We start from the raw sequence: 17,267 nt of genomic DNA on the forward strand, positions 1-17,267 counted from the left end.
TACCAGTTCCCATGGAACATTTATGGAGTCATGTCTAGCTCTGGGCTCTTGATCTGCCTATGCTGACTCAGCTTAGAACCACTGGAAAAGGAGCATAAACTTCACACAAACATGTACAGAAACCCAGATATGGACCTGACTGCATTCCAAAAAATAGAAAAACCACCAACTATAGTAAAACTTACTAACTGAAGGTTTATGAGGAGAGAGTTACATCTATTAGTGCATTCCACTTCACATTGAGCTTTAGGTTTAAGTTAGACACAAGATTTCTCTGTTCCTAACACACTTTCTAGGCAATCAGGCATTGAGGAACTTTGTCTAGCCACTTCATCCCTAAGTAAGTCCAGCCATGTGATATAGGGCTGACTTCTTTCCACCTAAACGCATCTTCCCTCCCACTTTTTTTTTTTAACTTTCTCCACTTCCATTTTTCTTATCAAAAGCCTAAGAGTATAAATCTTATGTCTCCTTCGGAGTACAATCATCACCTTTGGTTTCTTGGCTTTTACTAAAACCAGCACATCTTTTACCTTCAAGTAACTTATCAAGCTCCCTCCCTGAGAGTTATTCCAGTGTTAGCTGTTGAAGTAATCCTCTAAAGACTTGCTATGACTGTACTATTGCAAGTTTGAGCTTATAAGCCCAACAGAGATTTAGAAAATGAGAGAGATTATATATATATATATATATATATATATATATATAATATATATATATAATTTTTATATTTATATATAAATATTATATATATTTTTTTTTAGATAGTAAGAAAAGGCTTACTTCCAGCTACAGATATTGATAAAACCTTAGGTAAGGACACTGGATTTAAAGGCATTTCAAGACAAACAGGATAAGCAAGAAAAGGTACAGATATTCTGGGAAAGATGTGTGTTCCAGGGTAAAGAGAAGTGTGAGATGAAATTGGGAAAGCATTTTGGAGCCAGAGCAAGAGGGGTTTAAAGAGATCTCAGTTTCTTTCTATAGGAACTAGGAAGCTATTTTTGAACAGGAAATTATTTTATAACCTCAGCACAGAGGAGAAATACAGAAGATCATTTATCAGAAGAGAAAGAACTCTCCACAGTAGAGAGATGTGTACGCAGACTGAAGGGAGACCAAAGAGTTCAGGGTCAAGATCTCCCCATTCTTTTCCTTGATTCTTTAGGAAGTTCCTTAACAGTATTAGGACCAGCAGAAAGAAAGCAGGGAAGAGGGATCCCTTACCCCTGCTGCAGAAAAGGAGCTGGCAGCCTACCTGGCTACATACACCTGAGTGCAGCCAGGTGAAATCAGAACCAACAATTCTGATTGTTTACTGAAGAAGATTTTGCTTTTGATAGTTTTCTTCCAAGTTGAACTAGAAAAAGATATCTCGACCCTGTGATAACTCCTCCTAACTGCAAATAGACTTAGACAAGGAGCCACCAATTATAAAGGTATCCTAAAGGAGAATATATAAGACAGGCATACAGTGTGGCTATTTGTACTGGACTTTGGAGTTGAACAGGCTTGAATATCAACCTATTTATCAACTACTATTTACCAACTATGTGACTTTGAGCAAATTAATTAACCTCTCTATGAAGACCAAACAAAATACAATTATAATCCAGATTAAGTGTATGAGCTTCTAACAGATTATCAAAAAGATATTATTGGAAAATATCTGGTACATACTCAATGCTTGATAAATAAAAGCTATTATCATTGTCATTGTTATGGTTTGGGTGTAAGGTCTCCACCAAAAGCTCATGTGTGAGACAATGCAAAAAGGCTTAAAGGAGAAGACTTATGAGAATCTTAACCCAATCAGTGAATCAATCCCTTCATGGGATTAACTGAGTGGTGACTGAAAGTGGGTAGGGTGTGGCTGGAGAAGGTGGGTTAATTGGGCTGTGTCATATATATTTTGTATCTGGCAAGTGGAGTCTTTCTCTGCTTCCTGATCATTATGTGAGCCACTTCCTCCCACCGCACTTTTCCACCATGATGTTCTGCCTCACCCGAGCACCAAGGAATACTGCCAGCCTTATAGACTGAGACCCCTGAAACTGTGAGCACTCAAATAAACTTTTCTTCCCCTAAAATTGTTCTTGTCAGGTCTTTTAGTCACAACAGCTAAAAAATAAAAACTGACTAAATCAGAAATCAATGTGTTATTAATCCAAGAAGTTAGGAGTCCTGCTAAAATTCCATGTCTAGGTCTCTCTAGTAGAACTCTGGATAGGTTCATAAAAGCAAAACAGACCCCTCCTCAAGTTACAGAGCATGACCTCTGCACTGTCATCTGGTGGGTGCCTCATCTTGACCTCGCCTATGAATAAAGATGGCTGACCCCACCTCTGTTAAACATGCACCAGCAACATAAGTAAAAGTACCACCTCATAGATGAACTGTTTGGAGGATGTTTTAGTCAGCTTTTTCACTGCTATAACTAAAAGACCTAACAAGAACAACTGTAGAAGAGGAAGTTTATTTGGGGGCTCTCAGCTTGAGTCCCCAGCCGATGCCCACCTCCTTCCCTAAAATACAATGTTCATATTTAACTGCCAGTTTTATTGAAAAGCCCTTACACCTCCTCTCTCTTAGCCAAATCCAAAGTCTGCTGCAGATAGAAACTAGACCAGATATTGGAAAGAAGTGAAAATACACAAGACCCAGGACTGCTTTGCAGGGGCCTGAAAATTATCAAGGACTTTTGGCTAGCAGGCTTCTTTCCTTCCCTATTAAAATTAGCCCGTTCTGATACTTGGCAGGTTATTTTGCCTTTTACCCTTTTACCCTCAGTCACCACCTACACTGAAAGTTTGCCTTCCTAAAGTGCTTCCATACTCATTGTGTATCTCTGTCTTCTATTTCAACAGTGTAAGGCATTCCAAAGACTCCTCTTTTCCTGGTCCCTTAAGCTGGCCATCTTGAGAATTCTCTGTTGGGGAAAAATCTGTATCTCTATGCTGAAAATCAATATATAATGGATCTGTTCTCCGCCTGAGTTCAGAACCAACTGTTAGACACTGGAGTCAGGAAAATAGAGGTAAAAAATACCACCTCGATCATAGATGAACTGTTAGGAGGATGTTTTAGTCAGCTTCTTCACTGCTGTAACTAAAAGACCTGACAAGAACAACTGTGGAGGAGGAAGAGTTTATTTGGGGGCTCTTGGCTTCAGAGATCTCAGTACATAGAAGGCTGGCTCCATTCCTTGGGGCTTGAGGTGAGGCAGAGCATCTGGTGGAAGAGTATGGCAGAGGGAAGCAGCTCACATAATGATCAGAAGCAGGGAGAGATACCACTTGCCAGATACAATATATATATCTCAAAGGCACCCCCCAAATGATCCATCTCTCCAGCCATACCCTACCACCTTCAGTTAACACTCAGTTAATCCCATCAGAGGATGAATTCACTGGTTGGGTTAAGGCTCTTATAACCCAATCATTTCACCTTTGAATGTTCTCACATTGTTTCACACATGAGCTTTTGGGGGCACGTCACATCCAACTCATAACAGAGAACATAGATGTGAAAAACAGGTGTGCTTTCAATATGTTTTCTGCAATCCCACCTTGCCTAAAATTTAAAACCATCTGCCCAAAGGAACCAATGTACCTATCTGGGCACACTGCCCCATACAGACTGAGGTAGAGAGGCAGTGAGTAAAACCTGGGATCTCTTAACAGATTTTCTTCACCCAACTGAGCTGCCAAACAATGTTGCCCACTTACCAGCTTTAGCACCTGTGCTCTGGGGACAGAGGGAGCGAGAGGTGGAGCAAAGAGTAAGAGATGTCTCTCTGGAGAACTCTTCACCTGGAAACCTGAAGAAAGGGTGATATGTGGTCCCCCAAAGTTCTTATTTACATGTTTTTTTTTTTCAGAAGGAATAGAGATAATAATGTTTCTCCTGCTCTGCGTGTGGGGATGAGGCAGGCAGGCTGAGATTCCCAAGGTGGATAGCTAGCAAGGGTGGAGAACTGAGAGAATGCCAATGGTTTCTACAGTCTCTCAGTGGTCAAGAGTTTCATACACCATATGGGGTCATGTGAGATTATATCTCCTCAAAAGGCAGGCCCCAGGACTTCAGGGGACTCCCAGACAAGGTCAGTATAGACTCTGTCACCAGGAAGAGACCTAAAGACAAAGAGCCTTTCACTTCCTACCTACAATGACACTACTATGTGACCTGCTCTTTCCTGTATGTATCCAGGGTGATCATATTCTCTCTGATTGACAAGGCCTGGTTCTGTGTTGGAAAAAGAAGTAAAATCAGCCCTGTCAGAAGCAAAGAAAAATAATCCAATCACCAGAAGAAGGAATGGAGGAAAATCACTCTAGTGTATCAGTGTCCTTCCATAAACTGGATGACAGCATAATTCATAGAAGCATGATTGCATAATTCTAACTCCATATTTAGAAAACTAGACAGCTCTTAAGTATGGATACATTCAATGACACTAAAGGATACCTATGATACATTAAATGAAAACAGAATTTTCACAATGGAATGTAATCTATTTTATCATTTTTATAAGTAATACTCTCTTGGGCTGGGAATGTAGCTCAGTGGCTGTTTAGCATTTATAAAGCCCTGGATTCAATCCCCAACACAACAACAACATCATCATAATAAAAATAATAATAATAATAATAATAATAATAATACACTTTAGAGCCTGCTCTCCATACCTGTCACTACAAGTTCTTTTGACATATAATTGATCCCTACTAACCTACATACACTCCAATGTAGTCATTTTCCTATTTCAGCCTAATAGCAGGAGCATCTTTTTGTTTTGTTTTGTTTTTTTGGATCCCGGGGATTGAACTCAGGAGCACTCGACCACTGAGCCACATCCCCAGCTCTATCTTCTATTTTATTTAGAAACAAGGTCTCACTCAGTTGCTTAGTGCCTTGCTTTTGCTGAGGCTGGCTCTGAACTCGTGATCCTCCTGTCTCAGCCTCCCGAGCCACTGGGATTATAGGTGTGTGCTCCCACGACCAGCACAGGAGCACTTTGTCAGGTACAGTATTAAAGTCACCTAAAAAAATTCTCCTTATCAATGAAAAGAATAAAATAAGAATATATTTTAAAAGAATACAGATTATTGATTTTTCAGACAGTGAAAAATGAACAAATTTGATTGACCCCTAGATATAAGGTCTTTAATTGCACACAAACAGTTGAACAATATCTGCTGGAAAAAAAAATAAGACCAATAAATTGCAAATGGTTATTTCCCCCTCATTGGGCTCTTAAAACTCATTTCCAATGTTGCTACTGAACTTCTTGAACTTTTTCTCAGCAAGAATCCTGACAAGGGAGGCAAACCCAGTCACCTGATGTTATATAATCAGCCTTGTACACTGATCATTTCCTAACAAATGTTCTCACCCTGCAAGCAATACAAAGCACAAACCAACTTCTGATTATTATAATTCTTTAAACAATAATGTGAGGAAAAATTCCTGCCTGCAAAGAAGCAATGGATCAAACCTGGCAATGGGCTCCTTGGTCATAAAAGTTTAAAGATGACTATCTTTATACAATGACTGTAGATCACATTAGAAATGATGTGCACTGCGTTTGGAAGGAAATTTTACATCCATATACAATGTGACAGTACTAGGACCCCCCTGACAGAGTCCCTCTGGCCGGAAAAACTTCACAGCTGTCATTTGAGAGAACAGAATCAACCTTCCTTCCATTTAGAAATGGTTTGGGGAGGGGAGGGGAGGGGGGATAGTAGAGGATAGGAAAGGCAGCAGAATACAACAGACACTAGTATGGCAATATGTAAATCAGTGGATGTGTAACCGATGTGATTCTGCAATCTGTATACGGGAAAAAATGGGAGTTCATAACCCACTTGAATCAAAGTGTGAAATATGATATGTCAAGAACTATGTAATGTTTTGAACAACCAACAATAAAAAAATTTCTTTTCAAGATAAAAAAAAATTTTAAAAAAAGAAATGGTTTGTGCTTCATGAAAATGTCCACATTTTCTTTCTTTGCTACCCACTTTCTTTGCTGTCTTCAGGAACATTTTTAAAAGGGCAGAAGGCTGTGCCTCCCGTTTCTGGGGCTCCTGCTGTTTCTGCTTATGCACCACCTGAAGTCTTAATTCTCTATTTGTAACAGCACGATTGGCTGCTGTAGAGATAATTTTGACAGAATTGTGCTAAAATTATGACTTAGGGACAGAGATCATAGGGAAGTGGATGAAGTCTCACAATGGGTCCTAAATCACCAAAAAAAGAACAAGAAGCATGATCATTTTCAGGTCTCCTTATCTGTTCTCTCTTTACTATCCGGAAAAATAAAATTCACAGGTCTATTTCCCCCTCATTGGGCTCTTAAAACTCATTTCCAATGTTGTCACTGTGGTCTTCTTTTCAGCTAGAATCCTGACAAGGGAGGCAAACCCAGTCACTTTACAACTGTCAGAAACAGAGGCTGGTTGAGCTGAGCCAGGGTCCTATGGTGTGTAAGTCAGCAGCGGCTTAGGACTTGAGCAAGACTCTGAACAAATTTCAAAAAGAAATCTCATCCCCACGCTATCGGGGGTCGAGAATCTGCTGCTGGTTCAGTAAAGAGCCAAACAGCCTCATTCACAAAGGACTGAGCATTACTGTGAGCCCCTGTCAAAATAAGATTCAGAGCAGTCCATGCTAAAATTAAACAGAAGAAATCAACCCCACAATATCTCTGCTGGACGTTGGCAAACACAGCAAATCTGGATCAGAGCCAGGAGCAGCCTTAGCAATCAAGAAACCCTAGCTGTGGCCACTTTGTGGGTTTCTGTGAGGTACAGTTGCTTGATTTATTTCCACTTTTCCACACCGCCTTCTATCCTTCAGAAGCCAGGATTGAAACACTTAAACCCATTAGTCAGGTCAATGTGACGCCAAAGACAGAGTCAAAGACAGATATGGTGCTAGGGGCTGAGGACATAGCTTAGCCTAGCTACAAACCAATTAGGAAAAACTCATTTAGTATTGAAATGACTGTAGCAGACACACAGTCTAATGCGACCTCAAGCCACATTCTTGTGTAACCCTCCCATCAAGTGTGGGTGAGGCCTGTGATTTGCTTTTAACCAACAGAACACAATAAAAGTGCTGAGCTGTCACTCCTGTGATTGGATTGTAATAGATTCAGAAGACTCCATCGCACCAGATTGGCAGGAAAGACTATACGGCTGGCTTGCAAGAAGCAAGCTGTGATGTGAACGGCCCGTGAAGAGGACCAAATGGCAGGAGAAATGTTGCTTTCAGGAAGAGGGCAGCCGGTAGTATCTTTCTTTCATCCAGGACCACTTAAACTGTGATCTGAAAAATTAACCCCTCTAGGACCATATGGCCTCTGTGAGAGCTTCAGTCCTACAACCACAAGGAATTGAATTCTTCCAACAACCACATGAGATGGAAGAGGATCCGAGCTCCAGAAAGGAGTGCAGTCCAACCAACAGTCTGACTGGAGACACTTGGCAAAGAACTTGAATAAGCTGTACCAGGCTCTTGACTGCCAGAAACTGTGAGAGAACAAGCGTGCACTCGTTTGAGCCACTGCATGGATGGTAATTCGTGAAGCAGCAATAGAAAACAAATACAGTGACCAAGAGAGTACGCACAGTGGAAAGCATCAGCATGACCACTGGACATCAAGAATTGGTGCCAGTGATCATCCCCAAACCTATAGGGGTTAATTTTTCAGATACCAGTTTAAGTGGTCCTAGATGAAAGAAAGATACTAACGGCTGCCCTCTTCCAGAGAGCAACATTTCTGGATGGTAAGAAGAAAGATCAACAGATCCCTACAGATACCTCTGTATCAATAAGAGTTCAACTAAAGGCAAGAAAAAAAAAAGCATGACACAAAGTGATTTGGGGGAAAGGTATTGAGTTCAGGAAACGTAAATGTAGAGAAATGGCTTTCTGGAGTTTGACGACTAATTCAGCTACACAGTGATGTCACTAACGTTCCGTTTTGTTGGGTTTTGTCTCTCTCTCCCATCATGATAGCAGATATACCCTCAGCCCTCTGATACCAAGATGACTGCCAAGCACTCCCATGGATGCATACCTCCCCTTGCACATCGTTCAGGAAAGAGCATCCTTATCCCACTATTCTCCAAAGAATTCTGAGTCACACTGATTGGGCTGGCTTAGCTCACCCTATCCTTGAACCCCTTGGGGACAGAATACATATTTGGCTTAGCCAAGGTTGTGTTCCACCCCTCAAGCTGGGCATGGAATATTCATGAGGGAATCACTAGGATAGTCACAGCTCTTTGGAAAAGGAAGGGGTTCATGGATACAGAGAAGCTGTATACAAATATCTACTAAAATTCCAATTGCAAGAGGTAAGGTTGAGGTGCAGAGGAAGGAAGGAAGAAAGCACTTATTAGAATACCGATCCTTCAGGCCTCCTCACTTCAATCTGTAGATAGCAGCAACAGCAATGTATGGGAAGGCCTTGGACTTTATTCCTTATACAAAGTGCCCCCAACCCCAGCAGAGATTTGAACATGCTGGAATGCTCATGTGCTGCTTGCGACTGCAGCTGTGGCCGTAGATCCCTGTCCCTTAGATTTCAAAATCACTCAAACAAGCAACCTGATGATTTTATTCTATTATTTTCATATATCCCCTCAAAACAGATTCTATTTGATATAAACCCACACACTATTTTCTCAGAACCCAGTCCAACCCTTTCTTAACCATAACACCAGGCAAGCAAAGATATCCCTCAATAAGGAACAGCAAATAGGATAACTATAGGGCATAAGAAAATAGCTTACAGGTCATAAGAATAAACTAAAAAATTCCAAGATGGCTCACTAAAGCTACTTTTCTTGGATAAAGAGTTATTTCAAGAAACAAGTAAAGTTGGAAATTTTCTGATTCATGATTCTTTGACTTAAATTTTTAAAACCACGTGTACATAGTTCAGTTAATCATATGCCTCAGTTCATGACACACTAAATAATTCATATTTTCAACATGACTCAAGAACCTACAGTCTACTACCATAAAAAAAGGAAACATTTTGCAATAAAAAAGAATTGCACTGAAATAGTCCTATTTATCTTAGAGGTAAAACTGATGTTAAAGCCATTATGCAAACAGTTAAAAGCAATTTAGACTCTGGAAAACTAAACAAGCAAAATAGAAAACTGATGTCAGGAAATTTTCCCTGACTACAGAAAAGTGAAAGCAATGAAAATAATGTAGAGAGAAAATGAAACGCCAAAAGAGAATAGACCTGCCTTAAAGAAAGAAAACAAAGGAAAGAGATACAGAAACTATTCCTTATTTGGAAAAAGTACTTTAAATAATCAAGATTGTGCACAGATCCTCTGTAAAACAGAATTCACCTTGTCATGTAATATACAACTCTACATTCAAATTGAAAAAACATTTAAATATACATAAAGAGAAATTAAGTTAACACTTCAAGAAAATATACACAATATCACAAAGAAATAAAAAGAAAAAATGAAGATACTTAACAAAAAGCAAATATTCTGTTGGCCTATTTCAACTACTAAAGATTTAAAAATCATGGAAAATGTCTACAGATGCCTAAAGGAAAAATATTGTGGTGCAAGAATTCCATGCCTCACATTCATATATGATAGCAAAATAGACATTTTTAAATATGAGACAACTCAGAATATGTGCTGCCTAGAAAAATTTCCTGAATAAATAACTCAAAATGTTGAAATATATCAAAATGCATTCATTCTAATTGTTTTAAACATGATATCACTGGAGTTTTATAACCCTAAAGTCTAAAACAAACTCAAATAAAAAAAATAGCTCTTTTCAACAACTAGAAAAAATAATTTTTTAAGAATTTACTATTTCAAAGCCAGAAATTCAGTTTTAGTCAGCTTCTTCTGTGCTGTGACTAAAAGATCTGACCAGAACAATTTTAGGGAAGAAAAGTTTATTTGGGGGCTCAGAGTTTTAGAGGTCTCAGTCCATACACCACCAGCTCCATCATGGCAGAAGAACATGGCAGAGGGCAGCAGCTCACATGATATGATCAGGAAGAAGAGAGAGACTCCACTCTCCAGATACAAACATACCCCATAGCCACACCCACAATGAACCACTTCCTTCAACCACACCCCACCTGCCTCCAGTCAACACTCAATCCCATCAGGGATTAACTCACTGATTAAAGATATAACTCAATCATTTCTCCTCCAAACCTTTTTGTGTTGTCTCACAAGTGAGATTTTGGGGGACATCTCAAATCCAAACCATAACAATCATGTAAACAAGTAAGCAAACCAGGATATCATCTTTCAATAGATACACTTCAACAAATGCACTTTTCATTGAAATAAACCTCAATACACATGCACCCTGAGTGTGCTAGTGATTGAATTTCCACAAAGAGAACATACTCATTGCCACCACTCGGATCAAGAAACAGTGAAACATATAACTACCCAGAAGCCGTATTCCTCACTCCCAGTCACTGCCTCTCCCCAAAGACAAAACCATGACCCCAACTTCTGACTCCATAGATCAGCCTGGATGTTCCTTCAAATGGCATGGGATAGCCTGGCTTCTCTGATTGAGCATTCTGTTCTGGAGTAATCATTTCTTCATTTTCATTATTGAAAAAGACTCATCATAGAATCATGCATTTATCTATTGATGATGGATAGCCTACTAGAACAGACCTTGTGTTTGCTCCAGTTTGGAGACAAACCATCTATGATGGTCCTAAGTGATAAAAACATCAGTAAATTTCAATTAAAATTAGGGGTTTTTAATTTTTTTTTTGTTTAGTTTGATGAACCTTTATTTTGTTCATTTATTTATACGTGGTGCTGAGAATCGAACCCAGTACCTCACACATGCTAGTATTATTAAAAGAAATAAACTCTACAAGCACAATGATAAGTACTGGCAGCTGCTTCTTCTGTGCCCAGAGTATTAGAAACTGGTGAAGGGGTCATACTTGTCCTATCTGAAACACGGAGCCCATCCTCACATCTAGTCCATATATATGGGAATATGGACATATGAACACACTGCTGCAGGATTGTTCATTTTTTTAAAGTAAATTTTACATTTCAACTTTTTAAACAAATCTCCTAATTTCTAATGTCCGACTTTTTTTTTAAGCCAGAGAACCTATCACAGCTCCATATTTCATAACCTCAGATCTGAATAGTCATGATACCAAAAGAGCTTATAGCCTTTTGACTTCACATGGGGCACATTCCAAGTGGCTTTCTCCCCAGCAAGACAACCCCTTCCAGTGACCCAAAGAAAAGGCAAAAACACAGAGGAGAGTTGCTCCGTCTGCAGATTGGAGAGCCCTCCCTGCATCATGCTGAGATAAAGGGCCACCTTTTCAAGACCCCAGGTGTCACCTCCCCTCCCTGATCCCTGCTCTTTGACAAACCAGGTGGAAAGTCAACTTTTTTTTTCCTTGATCATCCTTTGTGACCTTTCTGTAGACTCTTAATTTTCTTGTTCAAGTTACAACTACAAATTGGACATTTCTGTATTGCGATCAACTATTCCATTATCAGGATGCCCCAGGATTGGCAGTTTTAAAACCAGGTGTGTGTGTGAGGGGACTAGTAGATGAAGGACAACCTGCCTTCCACAAGCCAAAAGGTCAAAGACTTCATTCATTTTTCTTTATTCCTGAAGTGAAGCAATCCATTTCTAGATAGCCTTGGCAGGAGCTCTGACTGTCCTCTGCACAGTGGTAAAAATAGATATGACTTGATATTCCAGGGTGGATTGGGTGCTGGTGCTAGTGAGGGGGAGGAGGATTGCCAGGGGAGGAGACCACGTCATTTTTAAAGCACTAAGTAAATGCTGTTTTAAAAAGACCAATATGAGAGAATTAAAGACTAACGCAAAGGTTATCATGAGGCCAAGATCTATGAGTTAGACCTTTTTATTCCTAAGACAGTGGTTCTCAAATTTTAACATGGTTCTCAAATCACCTAGAGGACTGGTTAAAACACAGAATTCTGGCCCCACTGTGAAGTTTTTGATAGCAAGGGGGTGGAATTTTTCTTTCTTTCTTTTAAAGATGGTCAATCCAGTATTTGTTTGTTTATCATCTTTTATCTATGCACTAGAATCATATACAACAGTTGGATGCATTGACAAACAACCCTTGCCTTTCTGAGTCTGGTTTATTTTGCTTAGCAGAATGCTCTCAAGTTCCATCCATTTTTCTGTAAATTACATAATATTTGTTCTTCTTGGCAGCTGAATAAAACCCCATTGTATATATACCATGTTTTCTTTATCCATTCATCTGTTGATGGACACCTAGGCTGGTTCCTTAATTTGGCTCTTGTGGATTGCACTGCTGTGACATGGGTATGTATATAAATCTACAGTTTGCTAACTTTAATTCTCTAGGATGAACATCAAGGAGTGGTCAGATGATGGGTCTGTTGCGATTTTTTCCTTTTTAGCAAATTCCCAAGTGATGTTACTCTGCTGGTCCAGGGCTTCTACCTTGAACCACTGATTAGAGAAACCTTCACAATACATATCTATGATGGTTCTAAGTGGAAAAAAAATCAGTAAACTGGCAATTAGAATTAGGCTTTTTTAAAAAAAAATTTTTTTAGTTTAGTTTGATGAACCTTTATTTTGTTCATATAAATATGTGGTGCTGAGAATTGAACCCAGTGCCTCATACATGCTATGCAAGTGCTCTACCACTGAGCTATAACCCCAGTCCAATTTTGTTTTTTCTAAAAACTTTATAGAAAACTTTTGATGCTAATTGGCTTTTAAAAAGTCTACCTAGGCACTAAATAAATGTTCTTTGGGGCTATTGATCTAATGAGAATATTGGTAGATACAAATACTTTTCGATGTGCATTTTAATTATTTGAAAATTAATGTTCATAAATTTTCTCTATTGTTCGGTGCTGATCAAAGCATCCCATTAGTAAAGGAGATTGGCAGAAATATTCTAAGATGTGAAGAAAATAAGGTCCTGAGGAATGATTCTCACTTTTTTAAAGGAAATGGAATATAAAGCTAGCACTGTCTCCCTGAACTGTCGTGAATGATTGTTGGACACCTTAAGGGGAAATAAGAGGCCAATTTGCATCCTTTCTGTATTGGAGCAGCCCTTGTTCAGTAAAAACAAATCACCTGACTCTGTCTTAGGCGGTCTTAGGTTCTGAACTCGCTTGCCTTTCAGCTTTTTCATAAACAAATAACTAGAAAGGTCTCTAAGGAGGGGAGAGGCCAGTTCCTCATTTCAGCTCTATCAAGGTCACTTGCATTCAGAAGGGAGGGTGCTTTGTTACAGGCTCGCGGAACCTCTTGCTCCGAGCTCTGGTCGGGCAGCTCTCTTTGGGATTCTGCAAACTCTGGATGGTCAGGATCCACACGGACAATGTCACAGTCAGAGGCAGAACTTCCCACAGGTAATAAAGACATTCAGCTGTTTTCTGGGTTTCCCTCTTGCATTTTCTGTTTGTACAAAACCAGTTGCCACTAGCTTTGCCGGGTTCTGTCTAGCTGGTCTTTCCAGATCTAATTAGAATCTGTGAATCATTAATCCCTGCGGTTTAATTTCTAGTACAGTGAGAGCCTTCTCCAACGCTGTAAATGGCTGTTTGCTAGATTCCTAAGCTTGGGAAGTCAAAGGCTGGTGACCTCTTTAAAATGATCACAGTCTGGCCTTTTAGATAACATAAAGCAGAGTTGGCATGAACTAGTTCACAGTTAACTTTCAACTCTTATCAGATCCACAAGGGGTAGTCTTTTGGGGAGGGCCTCCCAGGAGCCTTAGCCACTATCTCATTTAATTCCTGAAACCAGCCCCTGAAGGCCTTCTCCTAAATGCTGCACACAGGCAGACAGAGAAGTGGCTCATCGTGGGTCACATGACATAGTTGGCAGAGAAGCTGGAAGAGAAGCCAGATCCACCTGAGTTTGAACCCTTCCTATCTCTCTACCAGCCACTTCCCAAAGTCCTGCTGCTTTTCTCCAGTGCTAGGTGAGTCATGTTGCCAGTCACCATGCCGTGGCCCAAGTGCCATTAGTAATGCTTTGGTTCCAGTATTTAGGACACTGGCCAATAAAGAATACTTAATGACTCTTAAATCCTACTGGACATAGATAACCTCCTACCAGTGATCACACACCTACGTCTGGATGGCTGAAAAGGCTACCTAAGGCTCTCTTCCAAGGAGGAGAAAGCAGGCCCAAAGGACAGAAGGGAAACCTAAGGAAACCGATACAACCAGTATGGCAGGGCCCATGTAAACGTACTGAATTTCTTTAACATTATTGCCGCCTTGAACTTGGATAATCCTCTAAAGAAAAATAGTAGAATCCTTGGGTGTGTGCATGTGTGAAAGTACCTATAACTCCAGACCTCAGCTCAGACATTTTTTTTGGCATGAAAATAAGGAAACTGGGTCCTCCATGAAACAGCCAGGACCTCAGGACCTGAACAAACCTAACACACCTAACAGAGCTGAGCTCACCAATGGTCAGAGCAGGACTTCTCCTTCTCCAACAAAGCTGGTATTAATCTCTAGAGCAGCGACCAGAAATCACGAACCTTCAAATCCAGTGCAGCCCAGCCTTCACTGTATATAGGTTCTAGCTGGCATTACCCTCCTTGTTCCACCCCCAGTAAAGGGTACCCCATGCGTTCCAGTGTGACACGTGAAGTTTTATAACATTTGAATCCTCAGCTCAAAACAGTAAAGCAAACCCAACATTGAGGACTTCAAATTTCTTTTGTAAAAAAGAACTGAATTCACTTTCATTGCTGTCTAAGTAGCTCCTTAAACAATTCTCCAGTCTAAAATCCAGTACCTATTATTATTTTATCTGACCCGAAACCCAATGAGAGTCAGGGAGTCAATATAAGAGTCGTAAAGTCCTCATCATCGGTATTACAACATCGTCACGACTACATGGTAACACCAGGTTCCTCCTCTTTACTGGTAAGGATGAATTTAAAAGCCTGTTAATTCTTTCTACACCACAGAACTTCAACAAACACAGTAACAATCACCATATTTCAGCACAGTACTTGAGTGATAGTGCAATGAGGTCAGGTCACAAGAAAAAGTTTATTGGTTTTCAGCCCTCGCTGTTATCAAGTTGAAACAAATTAATACACTATAGAAAAATGCTCTCCTAAAAAGTATTGTCAATGCAATTGGAATTACATAGCACTAAAAAACATAGATGACTGGTATCCTTAAATTTTGGTGACTCAAATATATTCATTCCCAAAGGGTTCCAGGTTGCTGCTTCACTGGAGAATTATAGGCTTGCTCAAACTGTTGTGGAGGTCTCAGAATAAGCAATCAACTGCTGATGTTTCATCCACAAACCATCCACACACAGTCTAAAGCCACCTTGCCCATTGCTCATGGCAAGGGAAGAACGGTCATATTATTTATTCTACGGTTTCACCCCTCATCTGTTGACAGTCATGAAATAATTGATGGATGGGTGAGGAATAATGTTTTCCCACACAGAAATACTTTGTTCGTGTGGGAAACTACAAAATAAAAGAACTGCCATAGATCATTTCCATTTTGCCATGAATCAAATTGTCAAGCAGAAGAATCAGTCTTTCCTTGAGCCTGAGAAGGGTTTAATAGGGAGGTAACCGGGCCTGTGTACATTCTAGAAGATAAGCTAATCATGAGAAGCAGGATATCTGGTGACACCTGAGTTTTTCTTTTCAAACTCAAGTCATTTTTTTTTTTAAAAAAAAATATGGGTATTGATAAAATCTGGAATGTCTTTTGTCAAATCTTTACATTTATTATATTTGAAGGCATGTTTCATTATGTAATTTAAAACTCAAAGGATAGATCTTATTCTCTTTGTTCTAGAATGCACCAAAGTACATAAATATACACATACATACATACAAGCTAGATGTAAGGAGAATTTAAAGTATATCTGATTCTCTTTTTTTTAATTGGTTGCGCAAAACATTACAATGATCTTGACATATCATATTTCATACATTTGATTCTCTTAAAATGAAATAATTAAAAAGTAGCTAGCTGTGTGACTTCCAAGGAACCCCTCAAGTCACTAAAGTTTTTTAAGTTTGTTTGTTTGTTTGGAATGAGAAGGAATGTTAAGCAGACAGTAAATGGATTTCAGTAGACTATTTAGATATGGCAGCTCGAATCACATTATCCTCATTATCCTCATTATGCTCATTATCCTCAGTAAAGGATGCTAATGTGAACTAGGCTCTACTTATCTCTTCTGAAGAGCTAGAAGTTTTCCTTGAAGTTTCAGAAACCTTTGTCCTCACCCCAGTCTCCTCATTTACTGCAGATTCCACCATCTGCTCCTCCCCACGGGAGATGCAGCCACCAGCCTGTGACTGTCCTCTGGGAAAGGACCAAGAAGTGCCAGAGGAAGGGTGGCCCTTGGATTTGGAAACTCAGCCACCTCACTGTGCTCCAGAGAACAGCAACCCAGACGGTGTCTCCTGGAAGCTTCCATCAGTCGGTCCTCTTAGTTTTGTGGGGAGAACAGAGTCTTCCTGTCCTGAGACGCAGCCCCAGGGCTGTGGGACCTCTCCTCAGGGGCCCTGGAACCCGTCAAAGAAGCTCTGTGAGAACCAAGGGAACCTTCTCCAGTTTGACCGGCAAGCCCCCGGCCGCATCTCCACCTCTCCCACCTTGAGGAGATTAAGGGGCAGTAGCCAGGGATCTTCCATCTCGCCACCTCACCAAGATGTCTTGGATGTGTCCACCCAGAAAAGCTGGAGAGATCCTACAGGCTCCCCACGTCACCTTTCCAAGAGTCTACCTGGAAGCCCAAGAGATTCTTCACCTTCCCTATCACCCCTGAGACCCCGCTCAGGACTGCTTTCAGATCCTGAAAGTACCCTCAGCACAGCTGACTCCTTCAAGTCCCAAACCAGGACCCCTGATGAACATGTCCTTCTTGCATTTCGGCCCATCAATGAGGGGTCTCCTCACTGGGCCTCTCTTCCAGGGCAAGAAGGCCACTCAATGCCCAGCCCTACTGCAGGGTCCCCAAGACCTCAGGTAACTCAGCTCTAAGCCTCCTGCCTAGCACTTGGTGGACTGAAAAGCAAAATAGGTCTCAGGGTTGCCCACTCCCCCAAGGACCAAGGGGCCCCAGGATGGGAGACAGCACAGGAAGACAGGGCTGAGGGGACAGACACACCCTTTAGAAGCATTGGCTCTCAAGTAAAAGAGGTGTCACATTTGGAGGAAGGA

At 40.5% G+C, this 17,267-nt stretch overlaps 1 protein-coding gene across 1 annotated transcript in view; it reads left to right on the plus strand.

Moving 5' to 3' along the window:
- Window positions 1-13,417: 13,417 nt before the first annotated feature.
- Window positions 13,418-17,267, plus strand: part of PLEKHG7 (pleckstrin homology and RhoGEF domain containing G7) — a gene marked incomplete at its 5' end in the record, with an annotated part of 68,855 nt that continues 65,005 nt past the window's right edge. The window contains 2 exons of the mRNA XM_081311923.1: window positions 13,418-13,448; window positions 16,351-17,072. Coding sequence (XP_081168049.1) covers window positions 13,418-13,448; window positions 16,351-17,072 — 753 coding nt within the window. The remainder of the gene's footprint in view (window positions 13,449-16,350; window positions 17,073-17,267) is intronic.

The sequence above is a fragment of the Spermophilus citellus genome, assembly GCF_964194105.1.
Source record: "Spermophilus citellus genome assembly, chromosome: 10".
Lineage (NCBI taxonomy): Eukaryota > Metazoa > Chordata > Mammalia > Rodentia > Sciuridae > Spermophilus > Spermophilus citellus.